The 17608-nt window shown below is 40.0% G+C and overlaps 1 protein-coding gene across 2 annotated transcripts; it reads left to right on the forward strand.

Annotated features, from left to right (window-relative positions):
* The first annotated feature begins 4546 nt into the window (after window positions 1–4546).
* Window positions 4547–16924, forward strand: DNTTIP2 (deoxynucleotidyltransferase terminal interacting protein 2). Of its 2 annotated transcripts, none has more exons than XM_023231036.2 (7): window positions 4547–5893; window positions 6588–8185; window positions 10972–11110; window positions 13491–13586; window positions 14466–14630; window positions 15919–16028; window positions 16758–16924. In XM_023231036.2, the coding sequence occupies exons 1-7, from the start codon at window positions 5852–5854 to the stop codon at window positions 16849–16851; spliced, it is 2244 nt and encodes a 747-aa protein (XP_023086804.2). In that variant the 5' UTR covers window positions 4547–5851; the 3' UTR covers window positions 16852–16924. The 2 variants fall into 2 exon arrangements, with proteins under 2 accessions (XP_023086804.2, XP_023086803.2); XM_023231035.2 differs by having other exon boundaries at window positions 5223–5369.
* The last annotated feature ends 684 nt before the right edge of the window (window positions 16925–17608 follow it).

Consider the following 17608-nt stretch of genomic DNA (forward strand, 5'->3'; position numbering starts at 1 on the left):
AATGGCTTCTGTTGAGACAAAAATAGGTTAAGTTTGGAAAAGTCACATGTTACAAAAAGATGAAAACTTGCTATCTCCTCTGACTATATCAGGATATGGTCATATGCAGTTCCGCTACCAGAGAAGTCAACAAAAGCTTTAACATGTTTCCTCAGCAATGACTAAATGTGTAAAATGTCATGTAAGATTTTGATGTGTCTGCTGGTCCATTATTTTAAGGTTCATGTTTTACAATGAATATTACTTACTTTCATTCTTTTCCCTCTTTACTCACTGTTGATTCTTGCATTCTATTCCTTTTAAGTTCACTTTTTTTTTGAGACAGGGATCTCACTCTGTTTCTTAGGCTGGTATACTGCGGCATGATCATGGCTCACTGCAGCCTCAACCTCCCAGGCTTAAGCCATCCTCCCACCTCAGCCTCCCAAGTAGCTGGGACTACAGACATGCACCACCACACCTGGCTAATTTTTATTTTTGTAGAGACAGGATCTCGCTATGTTGCCCAGGCTGGTCTTGAACTCTTGGACTCAGCCTCCCAAAGTGCTGGGATTACAGGCATGAGACACAGCACCTAGCCTCCTTAGTAATTCTTTACCAAAGATCTTTAGGGACAGTAAACTTTCTAGATCCTGTTTGTCTGAAATGTCTGTATTTGCATTCAATCTTTGTTTTTTTGTTTTTGTTTTTTATAGAGATCAGTTTTCATTATGTTACCCAGGTTGGAGTACAGTGGTTATTCACAGGTGTGATCATCGCATACTACAGCACAGAACTCCAGAACTAAACAATCCTTCTGCTCCAGCCTCCCAAGTTGCTGGGACTACAGGCACATGCCACCACACCCAGCTTAGTTTGCACTCACTCTTAAATGATCATTTGACATTACAGAATTCTAAAAGTCCCCAAACACAATATTGAAAACCAGATACAACCCAAATATCTATCAACAGCTGAATGGATAAATCCATTGTTGTATAGTCATACAATGAAATACCACTCAGCAATAAAAAAAGAATGAACTACTGGCGTACACAGTAACATGGATGAATTACAGAAACACTATGTTGAGTGAAAGAAGCTAGACATGAGTATATACTATATTATTTCTTTTTTTCAAGACGAGGTCTCACTCTGTCACCCAGGCTGGAGTGCAGTGGCATGATCATGGCTCACTGCAGCCTCAACCTCTTGGGCTCAAGTGATCCTCCCACCTCAGCCTCCCAAGTACCTGGGACTACTGGTGCATGCCACCATACCTGGCTAATTTATATATATTTTGTAGAGATGGGGTTTTGTTATGTTGCCCAGGCTGGTCTCAAACTCCTGGGCACAAGTGATCCTGCCTCCTCAACCTCCCAAAGTGCTGGGATTACAGGTATGAGCCTCTGTACCCGGCCTGTATTATTTATTTTACTTGAAATTTCAGGAGAGACGAAGTTAATCTATAACTACTGGTTATCTATTGTTGCATCTGGATGACTTTGAGGCATCCAGATGCAGCAATAGATAAGTCAGGACTGCAGTCTCACCTGAAGGCTGGATTGAGGGTCTGTTTCCAAGCTCACTTGTGTAGTTGTTGGCAGGACTCAGTGCCTCACACATTGTCAGACTGAGTTCCTTAATTCTTCACTGGGTGTAGGCCAGAGGCCTCCTTCACTCAGTTCCTTGCCACAGTGTTCTCTCCAAAGGACAGTTTACAACATAGAGCTAGCTTCCTACAGAGTGAATGATTGAGAGAGAGCAAGATAGAAGCCAGCCTTTTGTTAACCTAATCCTGAAAGTGACATCCATCATTTTTGTCATATTGGTTTCATTAGAAGTCACTAAGTCCAGCCCACATTCAAAGGTTTGAAGACCAGAAAATGGGATCACTGGACCATCTTACAGGTCAAACTTAATTTTAATAGTAATGTTTTACATATAACAATGCAGAATGACCATGAATAATATGTATTTTTAGAAGGCTCATGCACTAAAACTGTCATCTTTTGGTTAATGCCTAAAATTCCAGGGAGCTTTGACCTTTCAGTTTAAGGATTTAATTAATAAAATATAGATTATTTAAGGTAAATTTCCTTTTGGGCCTGAGTAATACTATTGGTTACCATTAAAAAATGTGGGAGTTGGGGCATTGACCCCCCCTGCACAGTTGAAAATCCACAGATAACTTTTGACTCCCCCAAAACTTAACTACTAATAGCCTACTATTGACCAGAAGCCTTGCAGATAACTAGTTGATTAGTATATATTTTATATGTTGTATATATTATATATTGCATTCTTACAATAAACTAGAGAAAAGAAAATTTTAAGAGAATCATAAGGAAAATATATTTACTATTCAGTGGAAGTGGATCATCATAAAGGTCTTCATCCTTGTCTTCATGTTAAGTAAGCTGAGGAGGAAGAGGGGTTGGTCTTTCTGTCCAGTGGTGGTGGAGGCAGAAGAAAATCACTGCATAAGTGGAACCTCCCAGTTCAAACCCGTGTTGTTCAAGGGTCAACTGTATTGTATATACTATATTTACCTAAAATTAGATATACTGTATTTGCCCTAAATCCACTTCAGATAAAGAAGATAGGCAAAGAATAGGGCAAACCTGGTAAGCCCACGTAAAAACACTTTTTTTGCCTATGGTAGATTTGTTGATAGACGAGCTCAATCTTCTCATATTATGAATATGTACTGAAAATTTTCATATCTTATGTTTGTTTCTTGACCTCAGATTATATATGAGTTTGTTTTTTCCTTTTTCTTTTTCTTTACCTGAAAGGGCCATACTTGCAAGTGAATATTAGACATTGAGTGATTTTCTAATATTCTCTCCAATTTTCTACACCTACTTCTGTCATCTTAATTTCTATTTCCATGCATTTGCTCACATTAAAGTTGTGGAGATTAAATGAGTGAATACATGTAAAGCATGTAACTAGTATCCAGCAGATATTAAGTGGCCAATACTATTATAATTGATGCTGCTGTTCTTTGATGCTTTGATATCCGCAGCCTACATCCAATTGGTTCACTTTCCTTCTACACAATTTGTCTCCTCTTCAAATCTAGCCTTTCTCTTCTGTTCATCTTCTTACATAATCTCACTGCTACTTGGCCCTACTAAAATTTATTTTTGCTCTTCACCATGTTTGCCACAAAAGTTGATCTAAACCATTTCCATTCTTCTGAGATGTATCACCTACTTCTTTTGGATAGATAATAACAGAGGCTATTATCCATCCAAAATCTTATCTTCTTCACTCCACTTGAACATACTTGCATTCACATCCTCCTCTCTGTTTCAAATATCAACTCTTCCCTCCTGCCTCAAAAGAAGGTGCATTCTTTTCTGGCTACAGCCACATCTCTGTTTATTATCCAGTCCTTCAGTTAGCATTAGGCTGGGCTGCAAATAGAAAAATCTGTAAGTAACAGTGGCTTTTAACAAGGTGTTTTCCTCAGGTGAAAAAATCTAGAAGGCTCTTGAGGGCTCATAGGGCAGCTCCACAAGTTGATTTTTCCATCTCATTGCTATGCCATCTCTAAAGCATGCCTTCATCCTTATGGCACAAACTTGCTGCCTGAAAACCAGTGAACCCAACTTTCCAGGAAGTAAAATGCACTTTAAAAGGTCACAAGGGCCTGGCGAGGTGGTTTACACCTGTAATCCCAGCACTGTAATCCCAGCACTTTGAGAGGCCGAGGCGGGCGAATCACCTGAGGCCAGGAGTTCAAGACCAGCCTGCCCAACATGGTGAAACCCCGTCTCTACTAAAACTACCAAAAAAAAAAAATTAGCCGGGGCCGGGCGCGGTGGCTCTAGCCTGTAATCCCAGCACTTTGGGAGGCCGAGACGGGCGGATCACGAGGTCAGGAGATCGAGACCATCCTGGCTAACACGGTGAAACCCCGTCTCTACTAAAAATACAAAAAACTAGCCGGGCGAGGTGGCGGGCGCCTGTAGTCCCAGCTACTCGGGTGGCTGAGGCAGGAGAATGGCGTAAACCTGGGAGGCGGAGCTTGCAGTGAGCTGAGATCCGGCCACCGCACTCCAGCCTGGGCGACAGAGGAAGACTCCGTCTCAAAAAAAAAAAAAAAAATTAGCCGGGAATGGTGGCGGGCGTCTGTAATCTCAGCTACTTGGGAGGCTGAAGCAGGAGAATCGCTTGAACCCGGGAGGCGGAGGTTGCAGTGACCCAAGATTGCGCCACTGCACTCCAGCCTGGGCGACAGAGCAAGACTGCGTCTCCAAAAAAAAAAAAAAAAAGCCAGGGACGGCCTCCTCTCTTTTAGATGCCGTCCCTAAAGACATGCACACAATTTATACCTAATTGGCTAAAACGTAGTCATGTAGCCACATTTGGCTGCAAGGGAGACTATAAAATAAGCAATTTAAGCTGAGAAGCAGTGTGTCCACCAAAGTCTGTGTTCTGTGACTTTAAATAAAAAATTGATTTTCTGTTATAAAGAAGTAGAGACTAGGTTTGGTGAGGCACTCATCCATCCTTTCTCACCTCCAACAATAATTTGCGTTTACTTATTTTTTCAATCCTCCATCCCCTCAAACATAGTTCTCTACCTTTTATCCCAAAAGATAACCAAAAACAAACCTCTTGATTCTGGTCATTCTCTTCCTTTCACTGCAACAACAATAACAACAACAAAACCTTATTCCTCTCCTTTACAATTTCTTTAACGTTTTTTTCTTTTCTGCTATTCCCAATCCCTAAACACCATCTCACGTTTAGATTATATAGCTTTCTACTTTGTCTCCGAGTTCCTGCGGGCACCTTATATCCCTTTTACCCCAACCAAAGTCCTTAAATTTTATTTTATTTATATTTAGCGTCACAAACAATACACGAGTAAATATTGCCTTTTTTAAAAAAAGTACAAATACCTCAAACGTCTCCCTTGGACACACAAAGGGCTACATTAAGCTCTTTAGAACATAGAAATGAAAGAAGGCCTCCCGGGTTCAAACGATTCTACTGAACAAATGAACGGATGGGCCTGTAGGTGCGTTTTTACAATTCATGTGAACCCGTACGCTAAGGCCCTCTGTCACTGCGGGCTTCGCTGCCCCCCTGAAGGTCTTTGTCAGCAAAAATCTGGCTTGTCTTCTACAGCTCTGAAGCGCACACTTAAACCCACTCCCTCGGTCTCTGACCGAAGGCAGGTATGAGATTCTCGCGAGCTCTCGGATCTGCGCGGAAAACGCGCTCGAGGCAGTTCTCTGACGCATTTCCGGAGCGCTAGGGAAGAGGGAAGTAGTGGTGGTCGCGGGGGAGTCGGAAAGATGGTGGTTACCAGATCCGCACGGGCTAAGGCCAGCATCCAAGCCGCGTCGGCTGAAAGTTCCGGGCAGAAGGTAGGAAATCCAGTCTTTCCTACTTCTCCCCGCTTCGCAGAGCGGCGCTCAGGCAGGCGGGGCGGCGCAAGGGTCCGCTTAAGGGTGAGGACTGCCGACAGAGGACCCCAGCTTGCCGCGCGCTTGGGTTTCCCAGGCCCCGTGCTAAGACTGTCACGAAAATTAGCCCTCACCACTGTCTTTTAAGGCAGTTTTTAGTATGGAAGAGAGGTTAGATAACTTTCTTTGGGTCGTTCAACTCCTTAATGCAGAAGCATAGTTCAAGCTTTTTAAACCATACTGTTAAACACGGTACCAAGGAGGGTTAATTTCGGCCACCATGCACAAGCCCCATTTAGGGGAATTGGAAAAAAAATCTTCGTTTTCACGTGGGGAGGCTGGCAGCTGTCCAGCGTCACCTCCTTAAGGCGTGAGGAGGGCTGTGGTGTCGTCACCTGGTGACTCTTAGTGGCGTCAGTCGGCTGTCTCATTCTAACTCTGCGATGCAGGGAACGGAGCGGCGGCGATTTTTTCCTTACGTAAAGGTAAGGGCGGCTGATTCCATCAGTGTGTTCCTAAACACATCGTTGTTCAGAGTTAATATTCCTTCCCCCCCTCTTCTCCTATAGGTGGGTCAGAATGTTCCTCTACCCATTATATTTGACTTTAAACAGAAAAATTTTAATTGTTCTGCTTCTGAAGTTACATCTAGGAAGGATGAGGCAAGTGAAGTAAATGCAGGGTTGGATCCAGTGTTTAAATTTTGATTTTTTTTTTTTTTTTGATTCGGAGTCTTGCTCTGTTGCCCAGGCTAGAGTGCAGTGCCCAGGCTAGAGCCGCGACCTCATCTCACTTCAACTTCTGCCTCCCGGGTTCCAACAATTCTCCTGCTCCAGGCTCCCAAGTAGCTAGGATTACAGGTGCACACCAACACGCCCCGCTAACTTTTTTACTTTTAGTAGAGACGGGGTTTCACCATATTGGCCAAGCTGTCTCGAACTCCTGACTTCGTGACCCACCTGCCTCGGCCTCCCAAAGTGCTGGGATTACAGGCGTGAGGCACCCTGCCCTGCCAAATCTTGATTTTTTAAAAATCATGAGTTGGGCGGGGATTTTGTTTGTTTTTTGTTTTAAAGGTAATCTTGTTTATTGGGTTTTAGCTTTTGGGGTCAGTACTTCATTTGCTTTGCCCTTGTTCCAGCCCTACCTAATTTACAGTGTGTTTTCTCTGGTTTGCAGAGTTCTGCTGCTAATGGGATTCAAGCGCATCCAGAAAGTAGTACTGGATCTGATGCCCGAACTACTGCTGAATCACAGACCACTGGGAAACAAAGTTCAATCCCTAGAACTCCTAAAGCTAGAAAGAGGAAGAGCAGAACTATAGGCTCATTACCAAAGGGTACTGAACCATCTACAGATGGAGAGACCTCTGAGGCAGAGTCAAATTATTCTTCTGGGTCTGAGCACCATGATATCATTTTAAGGGTAACTAGGAGAAGGCAGATCTTAATTGCATGCTCCCCAGTGTCTAGTGTTAGGAAAAAGCCGAAAGTAACTCCAACAAAGGAGTCTTACACTGAAGAAATAGTCTCTGAAGCAGAATCTCATGTTTCAGGTATTTCTAGAATTATGTTTCCCACAGAAAAAACGACAGGAACCAGAAGAAGTAAGGCTAAATCTCTGACAGATCCAAGCCAAGAATCTCATACAGAAGCTATAGCTGTTGCTGAGACATCAAGCTCAGACATTTCGTTCTCTGAAATTGCAACTAGAAAAACCAGGAGTATGCAGAGGAAATTAAAGGCACAAACTGAAAAGAAAGATAGTAAGATTGTACCAGGAAATGAGAAACAGATCGTGGGCACACCTGGGAATTCAGAGGATTCAGATACCAGACCAACTTCCCATTTACAAGCAAGATCTCTTTCTGAGATAAATAAGCCAAATTTCTATAATAATGACTTCGATGATGATTTCTCCCACAGAAGTTCAGAAAATATATTAACAGTGCAAGAACAGGCCAATGTTGAATCTCTTAAAGAAACAAAACAGAATTGTAAGGATTTGAATGAAGATGCCAATGGAATAACAGATGAGGGGAAAGAAATTAATGAGAAAAGTTCTCAGCTGAAGAATCTTTCTGAACTTCAGGACATTAGCCTTCAACAGTTACTTTCTCAGCGACATTCAACCCCCCAAAATAAAAATGCTGTATCAGTGCACTCTAATCTGAACTCTGAGGCTGTAATGAAATCATTAACTCAAACATTTGCTACTGTGGAAGTAGGCAGATGGAATGACAAGAAAAAGAGCCCCATAAAAGCAAGTGACCTGACAGAGTTTGGTGATTGTGGTGGTAGTGATGATGAAGAAGAGTCCACAGTTATAAGGGTCAGTGAAGACATGAACAGTGAAGGGAATGTAGATTTTGAATGTGATACCAAACTATACACATCTGCGCCCAGCACATCTCAGGGTAAAGATAATTCTGTCTTATTAGTTCTCAGCAGTGATGAAAGCCAACAGTCTGAAAACAGTGAGAATGAAGAGGATACTTTATGTTTTGTTGAAAATAGTGGCCAAAGGGAGTCATTAAGTGGAGACACAGAAAGTCTGTCATGTGACAATGCATTGTTTGTAATTGACACAACTCCTGGAATGAGTGCTGATAAAAATTTTTACTTGGAAGAGGAAGACAAGGCAAGTGAGATTGCCACTGAGGAAGAAAAAGAAGAGGAAGAGGGTGAAAAAAGTGAAGAAGATTCATCAGACCATGACGAAAATGAAGATGAGTTTAGTGATGAAGAAGACTTACTAAATAGCACAAAGGCTAAACTGTAAGTTTTTCCTTTATAAGTTTTTGATACATATATTTCAAGTGGTTACCATAAAAATATGAAATAGTCTGGGGAATGAGAAAATCACTGCCTTGGGTTCTTCATGGAATAGCTCTTCTATCCAGCATTTCCCTTGTCTTTTTGGATACCTATTTTAGTCATTTTTTTCCCAGCAGTCATAACTAAAAGTGCTCCTTTTGGTGACATTAGAAATCTGTTGGATGCAGTGACTCATGCCTGTAATCCTAGCACTTTGTGAGGCTGAGGCAGGAGGATCACTTGAGCCCAAGTAGGTGTTTGAGATCAGCGTGGGCAATATAGGGAGACCCCATCTCTACACAAAAAAATTTTTTTTGTAATTAGCCATGTGTGGTGCCCTGTGCGCCTGTGGTGCCAGCTACTTGGGAAGCTGAGGTGGGAGGATTGCTTGAGCCCTGGAGATTGAGGCTGCAGTGAGCCATGGTTGTCCCTTGTCCCACTGCACTCCAGCCTGGGCAATAGAGGGAGATGTTGTCTCAAAAGAAAAAAAAAAAAGGACATCATATGTTAATATTTTTGTATGTGATAAGAGCAGTAAGTGACTCATGCCTGTAATCTCAGCACCTTGGGAGGCCGAGGCAGGTGGATCGCTTGAGCCCTGGAGTTCAAGACTGGCTTGGGCAACATGGGAAAAACCCATCTCTACAAAAAAAAAATAAAAATAAAAAAGCTGGGCATGGTGGAAAGCACCTGTGGTCCCAGTTACTGGGGAGGCTGAGGTGGGAGGATCACTTACTTGAGCTCAGGAAGCAGAGGTTGCAGTGAGCTGAGATCGCACCACAGCACTCCAGCATGGGTGACAGTGAGACCCTGTCTCAAAAAAAAAAAAGAGAATATGTACTCTCTTCCGCCTGCATTCTTTCACTCAGAATATTGTTTCTGTAATTCATCCATGTTACTGTATATACCAGTAGTTCATTCTTTTTTATTGCTGAGTGGTATTCCATTGTATGACTATACAACAATGAATTTATCCATTCAAGTAATGATAGACATTCAGGTTGTATCCCAAATGTCTATCAATATTGTGAGTATTTTTCAATATTGTGAGTATTTGAGAACTTAGAGTTCCATAATGTCAAATGATCATTTAAGATTGAGTGCAAACTTACTTTGGGAGGCTGAGGTGGGTGTATCACCTGAGGTCAGGAGTTCGAGACTATCCCCTGCTGGGCATGGTGGCGGGCACCTGTAATCCCAGCTGCTTAGGAGGCTGAGGCAGGAGAATTGCTTGAACCCAGGTGGTGGAAGTTGCAGTGAGCCGAGGTCATGCCATTGCACTCCAGCCCAGGCAACAGAGCAAAACTTGGTCTCAAAAAAAAAAAAAAAAGATTGAGTGCAAACTAAGCTGGATATGGTGTCATGTGCCTGTAGTTCCAGCCAGGGGACTACATACATACATTCAGGGTTGAGAATTACTGCACAAGAATGATTTCACTTTCCAGTAGAGGTTGATTATGCTTTCACCTACTCAGTGTGTATGGATAATTAGGGAGGAAAGTTACTGTCAGTCCAAGTGTACTTGCTTAAAAAGGACCGTTCCATAATATAAAGTAGAAATTATTACATAAATATAGCAGGAGCCCGGGTCAACTCTAGAAGATCCCAATTCAGTAGGTCTAGGGTATGACATTTGTATTTTTAAAACACTCTGTGGGATGGATGCTCATTGCTGTTCGAGACTCACTTTAGAGACACTAGCAAATGCCCTTAGTCACCCAGGAAAAAACATTTACGTTTTGATAACTTGGAAGTTCAAGAACCTGCTTTTCTCATTAGTTTTAGAAATGAAGATGTGTACATTTATTAACTCACTACCTATATATGAAGTTGAATCATCAGGTATATTCTCTTCTTTTCTGTAATTTATAAAATCTCTTTATGAAATCTATTGGTATTTTATATGACCTTAATCTTCTTTTTTTGTTGTTGAGACAGTCTTGCTTTGTCACCCAGGCTGGAATGCAGTGATGCAATCTCGGCTTACTGCAACCTCAGTCTCCTGGGTTCAAGAGATTCTCCTGCCTCACCCTCCCTAGTAGCTGGGATTACAGGCGTGCACCACCACACCTGGCTAATTTTTTGTATTTTTAGTAGAGACGGGGTTTCACCATTTTGGCCAGGCTGGTCTTGAACTCTTGACCTCAAGTGATCCTCCCGCCTCGGCCTCTCAAAGTGCTGGGATTACAGGCATGAGCCACCGCGCCCGGCCTGCCTTAATCTTCTCTAAGAAAATCTGGAGAATAAATTTGGATATGTTCCTCCAACACCTTTTTGGTTTAATTCATTGTGCATCCAGAGTTTCTTCTAAATGACTTTACTAGATTGAAAATATCTATTTACAGGAGTTTAAGACCAGTTTGGGCAACATATTGAGACTCTGTCTCTACAAAAAAAAAGAAAAGAAAAAATGAGCCAGGTGTGGGGTGCGTACCTGTAGTCCCAGCCACCCAGGGAGGCTGAGGCAGGAGGATCACTTGAGTCCCAAGAGTTCAAGGCTGCAGTGGTCACCACTGCACTCCATCCTGGGCAACAGTGAGACCCTGTCTCAAAAAATAAAATAAAATGATGAAAAATGTATTTATTTAGAGTTTTTTCAGGAATTCCTTGTAAAAATAATATGCTTTTTTTCCTTTATCGTGGACAATACAAGGCAAGAGAAGAATAAGTGATTTTTTAAAATGCAATCTTACTTGTTTCCATTTTGATTTAATTACTTGATCTTTAAGTCATGATTTCTTTTTCAGTCTAAAGTTGACAAGCAGCAGCATAGACCCTGGTCTGAGTATCAAGCAGTTGGGTGGTTTGTATATTAATTTCAATGCAGATAAACTACAGTCCAACAAGAGAACCCTAACACAGATCAAGGAGAAAAAGAAAAATGAGGTAAGTTAATTGTGCTGTTAGGTTTTCACAGAACTAACCAATCACTTTTAGAAATTAGTCCTTGGTAAAAGATTTAATTTTCCTACAGTGAAACCACATTGGCGTAATGTGTTAGTTTTTTCCTTCTCTAAAAGAGTCATTTCTTTTTACGATAAAATCCTATCTATGAATGATAATGCTTTAAAATAAATCAATACGGGGTCAGTGTTCCTCATCTTACACCCACCAATTATGATCCCAGGGGTTTTGTTTTCTTCCCTTTTCTTGCTATACTTTTAGTTCTTAAGTTCTTAACTAATGTAGACTCTGTTGAGAATCTGAAAGCAGTGAATGCCTGCCTCTTCCACCAGGAAAAAAATACACATGTGCATATAAACATTTTACATATAATTTCAGAAGGAATTACTACTGTTAGGGTAACCTTACCCAAACCCTTAGCTTTATCCAACACCTTGCACTGCTTTCTCCTAAATCTGTATTTTCTAGCTTTGATGCCTCTCACTTTCACTTTCAGACCTTTAAATCCAAGTGTCTATTTGTTCATTTAGATGTCCTCAGGCACTTGACCTCACTAATTCCCCTTTCCCTGCCTGAACCAGGAATCCTCTTTTTGTATTCTCTCTTCTGGCTAATGAAACCAAAATCTCTTTTCCTTTTGTAGTCAGTCACCAAGCCTCTAGGGGAAGATTTTTTCTCCGCTTTCTCCTTTTTAAGCGACTGTCACCAGCTAGTACAGGCCTTTGTTTCTCATCTAGACTACCCCAGTGGTTTCCTTTCTGATCTTGTTTTCATCATCATCTTCAAGCCATTCTCTGTACTTCTAGATTTCTCTGTCTAAAAACACAAATTCAGCTGGGCAAGGTAACTCACATCTATAATCCCTGCACTTTAGGAGGCTGAGGCAGGAGAATTGCTTAAGCCCAGGAGTTTGAGACCAACCTGGGCAATATAGCGAGACCACATGTCTCCTCCCTGCCCCAAAAAACACACCACACACAGATGTGACATAGTATTATCTTAAATCCTTCAAGGTACCTTTCTACCCCACCCAACTGTCATCTGCTCTATTCTTGCCACTGAAGACTACTGTAGTTGCCTGAACTTACCCTGCTTTTCCCCAAGCAAGTGCAAAAATAATTGATCGTTGCCCTTGGAGAACATTTTACCTCCAGTCCTTCCTCACAGCCCCTCTGTGTTTCCATAACTTCTAGCATAGATCTGATTCATTATTGATCTTGTGATATGTTAACTTACCATCTTTTCTTTATATTCCTAAAACAGGGTTTTTCAGTCTCAGCACTACTGATGTTTTGGGCTGCATAATTTTGTTGGATGTTTAATGGCATCCCTATCTTTTGCCCACTAGATGTCAGTAGTAGTCTTCCTTGTCACCACCACCAAAAATGTCTCCAGACATTGCCAAATGCTCCCAATTCAGAATCACTGTCCTTGAGCCTAGTACAGCACTGACACCCAGCAAACTCTTAATCATTTGTTAAGTAAATATCATGCCCCCTTTTATGAGGGATAGGAAAGCCTAGACGACTACCTATACCACACAGAAACTTCTAGGCCTGAACCTGAATTGGGTAGCTGACAGTTAATTTCTGAGTTGATCATTTCAAATGTCAGTCCCAAATTAATGCTTGTAGTATATTCCTGTAAACTATTTTGAGGGCTACAGAGCAGTCTTATTTGGTTCTTGTACTGAGAAAAATACTAATTAAGCTGAGGTCCTTTAATCACACAGAGTTTTAGGAGAATATAATCATACTAATCAAGTAACAGAAGTACAGAAATCATTTAGGAAAAGATAAACAGATTTGACTGCACAAATTTATATATTTATTTTGGAGAAATGGGGTTTTCCTATGTTACCCAGGCTAGTCTTGAACTCTTGGCTTCAAGTGATTGTCCTACCTTGGCCTCCTAAAGAGTTGGGATTATAGGCGTGAGCCACCGTGCCTGGCCTTTTTTTTTCTTTCTTCTTTTTTCTTTTTTTTGGCGGCTGGGTGGGGGGAGACAAGGTCTCACTCTGTCACCCAGGCTAGAGTGAGTGGCACAGTCATAGCTTGCTGCAGCCTCAAGCTCCTGGACTCAAGTGATCCTTCTGCCTTAGCGTCCTGAGTAGCTGGGACTACAGGTATGTGCCACTATGCCCAACTAATTTTTTTACAGTCAGGGTCTTGCTATGTTGACTAAGATGGTCTAAAACTCCTGGCCTCAAGTGATCCTCCTCCCTTGGCCTCCTCAGAGCACTGGGATTATAGGTGTGGGCCACTTTGCCAGGCTGACTAAAAATATTAAAACTTACATAAGTTTAAACTGAACTTATATAACATTCTGACATTATTTTAAAACCAATTTTATGTTTTTATAGCTTCTGCAGAAAGCTGTCATTACACCTGAGTTTGAAAAAAACCACTGTGTTCCACCATATAGTGAATCAAAGTATCAACTTCAGAAAAAACGCAGAGTAAGTACAGTGACTTAATTAAAATGCTTGGATATGTTTGACTATATATTTTCAACTTATACAACATAACTGCACAATTAAACTGTATCTGTTGGTCTATGTATCAGTCCAAAGAAAATAATTACAGATTTCTAAGGGCTGTAAAATGTAGTACCATGAACACATTATGTATAGATTTTCACATCTTTGCAGCCACAATGGTGCATATATAAGTAGAGGGTTTTTTTTTTAATATATATATATAGATAGATTGCTTCTATCTGCCATTTCAACTAGTTATCCAGAGAGCTTGGAGGAAAGTTGAGGATGGTACTCTAGTAATGTTACTAATATATGGAGCACCCTGGCACATGGTAGGCACTTACTAAATATTTGTTGTATGAATGAAACAAAATTAACTTGCTAGGAGTTTTCAAAAGAATAGTAGTTTTTTGTTTTATTGTAGAAACAACACAAGTTTCTGGATCCTTGTATGAGTGGCTTTCTGAGACTCCTGGGTGACTGAATAAAAATGTTTACATATAAGCTCTAGAAATGAAGGTGTTTTTGTACATTCTCTTACTGCATATAGTCTGTTTAGACAATAAAAATTGAAGTTGTGTGTTATTCTCCCAGCAAGTCAGCAGTTACTCTTTGAGACAGAAAACAGATTTTACGGAGCCCTTATTTATGAAACTGATAATCCTGTGCCTAATTTAGCAGAGAAGTCACTTTTTGTGATTTAATTCCTTTTATTTCTATGATTCTGGACATAAGTGCTTTCAGTAAAGCAACCATTTGTTTTTAATTCGCAAAATTTTCTGTGTTACTTCAGGGGAAATGAATTATAATGTATACTCTTAGTTGTTAGAATGTTTATTTTTGAAATCATAATTTCAGGAAGAACGACAAAAAACAGCAGGGGATGGCTGGTTTGGTATGAAAGCTCCAGAAATGACAAATGAACTGAAAAATGATCTCAAAGCACTGAAGATGAGAGCCAGCATGGACCCAAAAAGATTTTACAAGAAAAATGATAGAGATGGCTTCCCCAAGTACTTCCAGGTATGAAGCAAACAGAATAGTGATGATGATCTGTGAATTTTAGTTTGGAAAGCACTATAGTGATCTTTAAAATGTACTCCTGAAATAGAGGATATTTCCATTGTGCATGCCTAATGTATGAACCATATCTGCATAGGCCATATAATAATGGCCATAACCCAATTCAGCCACTAACTTTTAATTTGATCACATTAGGGAGATCGTGTTACAAATGGTTTCCAGGTCAGCTAAAACTTGCTGAACCTATAAAGTTCCGTATGTGAATATATGAATAGTACTAGCCTAACAGCAAGAGTCCATACAGGATGGAGGGGTAAAGAGGGTATCGTGTACTAATTCAAGGTGGTTTTTAAAATGTTTTCATCTGTTCATGTTACACCTCTGCTCAGAAACATTCAGTGATGAATTATGACATAGGATTGAGTCTGTATCCCTTCATTTAGCCATTAATAATCCATACCCAACACCTGCCTTTTGTCATATAGCCCAACAAATTCCAACACACTCAGCTACTCAGTCTTGTCAGAACGTGTACATACCAGTCCCTGCATTATTTGACTTTGCATATCCATGGTTCTTGTTTACTTGGTGAAATTTTACCCATATAAATTCAAGCTAAATTGTCATTCTTTGTTAAATCTTCCTTACCTCTCTTAGGTACAGTTGGTCACTTTGTCTTCAGAGCATCTGTAGTGTTTTGTTTAGCACATGTTATGCTTTAATATTTTAGTTACTTTTTTATGGAGCTTCCTTAAGACTGTGGGCTCCTCACTGCAGGAACCAGATGTTGTCTTTGTTTCCCTAACATGTAAGACAGTGCCTGGTGCATAGTAATCACTGTAAATTTTATTTAGTTGAGTGTATGAACAGATACAGAATGATCACTAAGTAGGCTAAGCTGGCAGCCTTTGTGATGATCTAGGAAACAAAATAGGTATGTAGTAGAATTTATGTGTCTAATTCATTGATTTGGGAAATTAGAACAAAAAGTATATATTATCTGTTCCACTATTCTCCTTTAGTTACACTATGTATCATGAATTTAGTGTTTAGCAAAGAAATTGTGATCTACTATAAACTACTGAAGAAACATAATTAGTAGCACCAGTGTTTTTTTGTTTTTTGTTTTTTTTTGCTTTAAATAAGTGGCAAAATTTACATTACTATTAGTGTAATGTAAGCTTGTTCTTTCCATTCCTTTCTCTAAATATAATTAGAGCTACACTGAAGTGTGAAAACATCTTGGCACTCAGATAGTACATGACTTATATCAATCAATTGTTCACAGATTGGAACCATTGTTGACAATCCAGCTGATTTCTACCATTCACGAATTCCCAAGAAGCAAAGGAAAAGAACTATTGTGGAAGAACTGCTGGCTGATTCTGAGTTCAGAAGGTAAAGGAATTTATATTTATTTTATAATATGTATACTTTGCTTTAAAATATGTATAAACTTATAAAATTTCAGATAATTTAACTCATTTAAAATAATCCATAACGTATTAACATATTTTTATGAAAAATAATTTAGTGCAAATCTCTTTAATGTGTGGCTTAACTAAAGACAGAGGCTCATACCTGCTTCTGCAGATACCACACATCACATAGCCCGTGGAAAACACTACATTCATGAGAGAATGAGGGTGAAAAAAGCAATTAATGCCTTAGTATTCTTGAGAAAATAGTTTTTACCTAATGAATTCCTTGAAAGGGTCTACTCCACAGACCACACTTTGAAAACCATTGGTCAGTTCTAAGAAATAAATCATACTGTGGATTTTCAGCTTAAGTGTGTTTTGCTCTAGTCCTGATTTTTGCATTTTTATCCATCAAAAATGTTTAAAGCATTTGATACAGCCTGGTAGATGGATATAGTGCATATATAGATGATATATGGATATAGATGATATATGGATATATGGATAGATAGATGGATATAGTGCATATAGTAGGAAAGTCTTCCAACTACGGTTGCCATTTTTTCTCCCTAGATTGCAAGCAAGCGCTATGAGGTCAGAGACTACACTGTCTTGTCCACCACTCCATTCCCAACTTTTACCCCAAGATTATATTAACTTCTGATGTCTGATATATCAAACATAAAGTTCTGATTTTTCTTTTCAGATACAACCGAAGGAAGTACTTAGAGATCATGGCTGAAAAAGCAGCAAATGCAGCAGGAAAAAAGTTCCGAAAGAAGAAGAAATTTCGCAATTAAGATTTACCAAGCAAACTGCTACATTTTACATCGCTCCTTTATTTGCTTATTAAAGGCGTTTTGAAAACTAACACCATCATCTAAATTAATTTACCGTAGACGGGCCCTGTTGGTACAGGAATTTCTATTTGGAAAAAGTTGATTTGAGAATCGATTACATGCCCTTAGAAAATAGGGGTGTCTAAAAGACCCACCCTGGTGTAGATTCTTTAAGGGAAAAAAGGAAAAAGAATCTCAACCATTTTAAGATAACTGATGGTTTGTAAAGTTTTCAATGCTTAAAGAAAATTTAAAAGGTAGGATAAAGTTTGCTAACATGTTCAAAGAACTTTAAAAAAATATTCAAAGATATATAAACATTATTGTAATTAAGAGTTTTATGTGTGTGTGTGTGTGTGTGTGTCTGTAGGGGACAGGAGATGGTAGAGAGGCAATGCCCTATTGTTAGCTATAAAATTCAGATCCAGAAAGTTGGGATACAAAGATATGAAGAATATGACCTAGAAAGCTTGGGCAGAAGAGCTGTTTTCCTTGCTTGGCAACTGAAACAGAAAGGAATAACTGGTTTTTATCCAGATTCAGTGTTGTGGTCCGAGTAAAACAGGATTAAACAATATAATTTTAAGTTGGCCAGGGGGTCTTTGAAGTTAACCCAGCTTACCTCTTCTCCAGTGGTACAAGTATGCACCCTGGCTAAGCTGGTTTCTGGCATCCAAGGAGTGTTGATCATTTCTGTTGATACTTAAGTGAGTTGTAG

Source organism: Piliocolobus tephrosceles, chromosome 1 (genome assembly GCF_002776525.5).
Source record: "Piliocolobus tephrosceles isolate RC106 chromosome 1, ASM277652v3, whole genome shotgun sequence".
NCBI lineage: Eukaryota > Metazoa > Chordata > Mammalia > Primates > Cercopithecidae > Piliocolobus > Piliocolobus tephrosceles.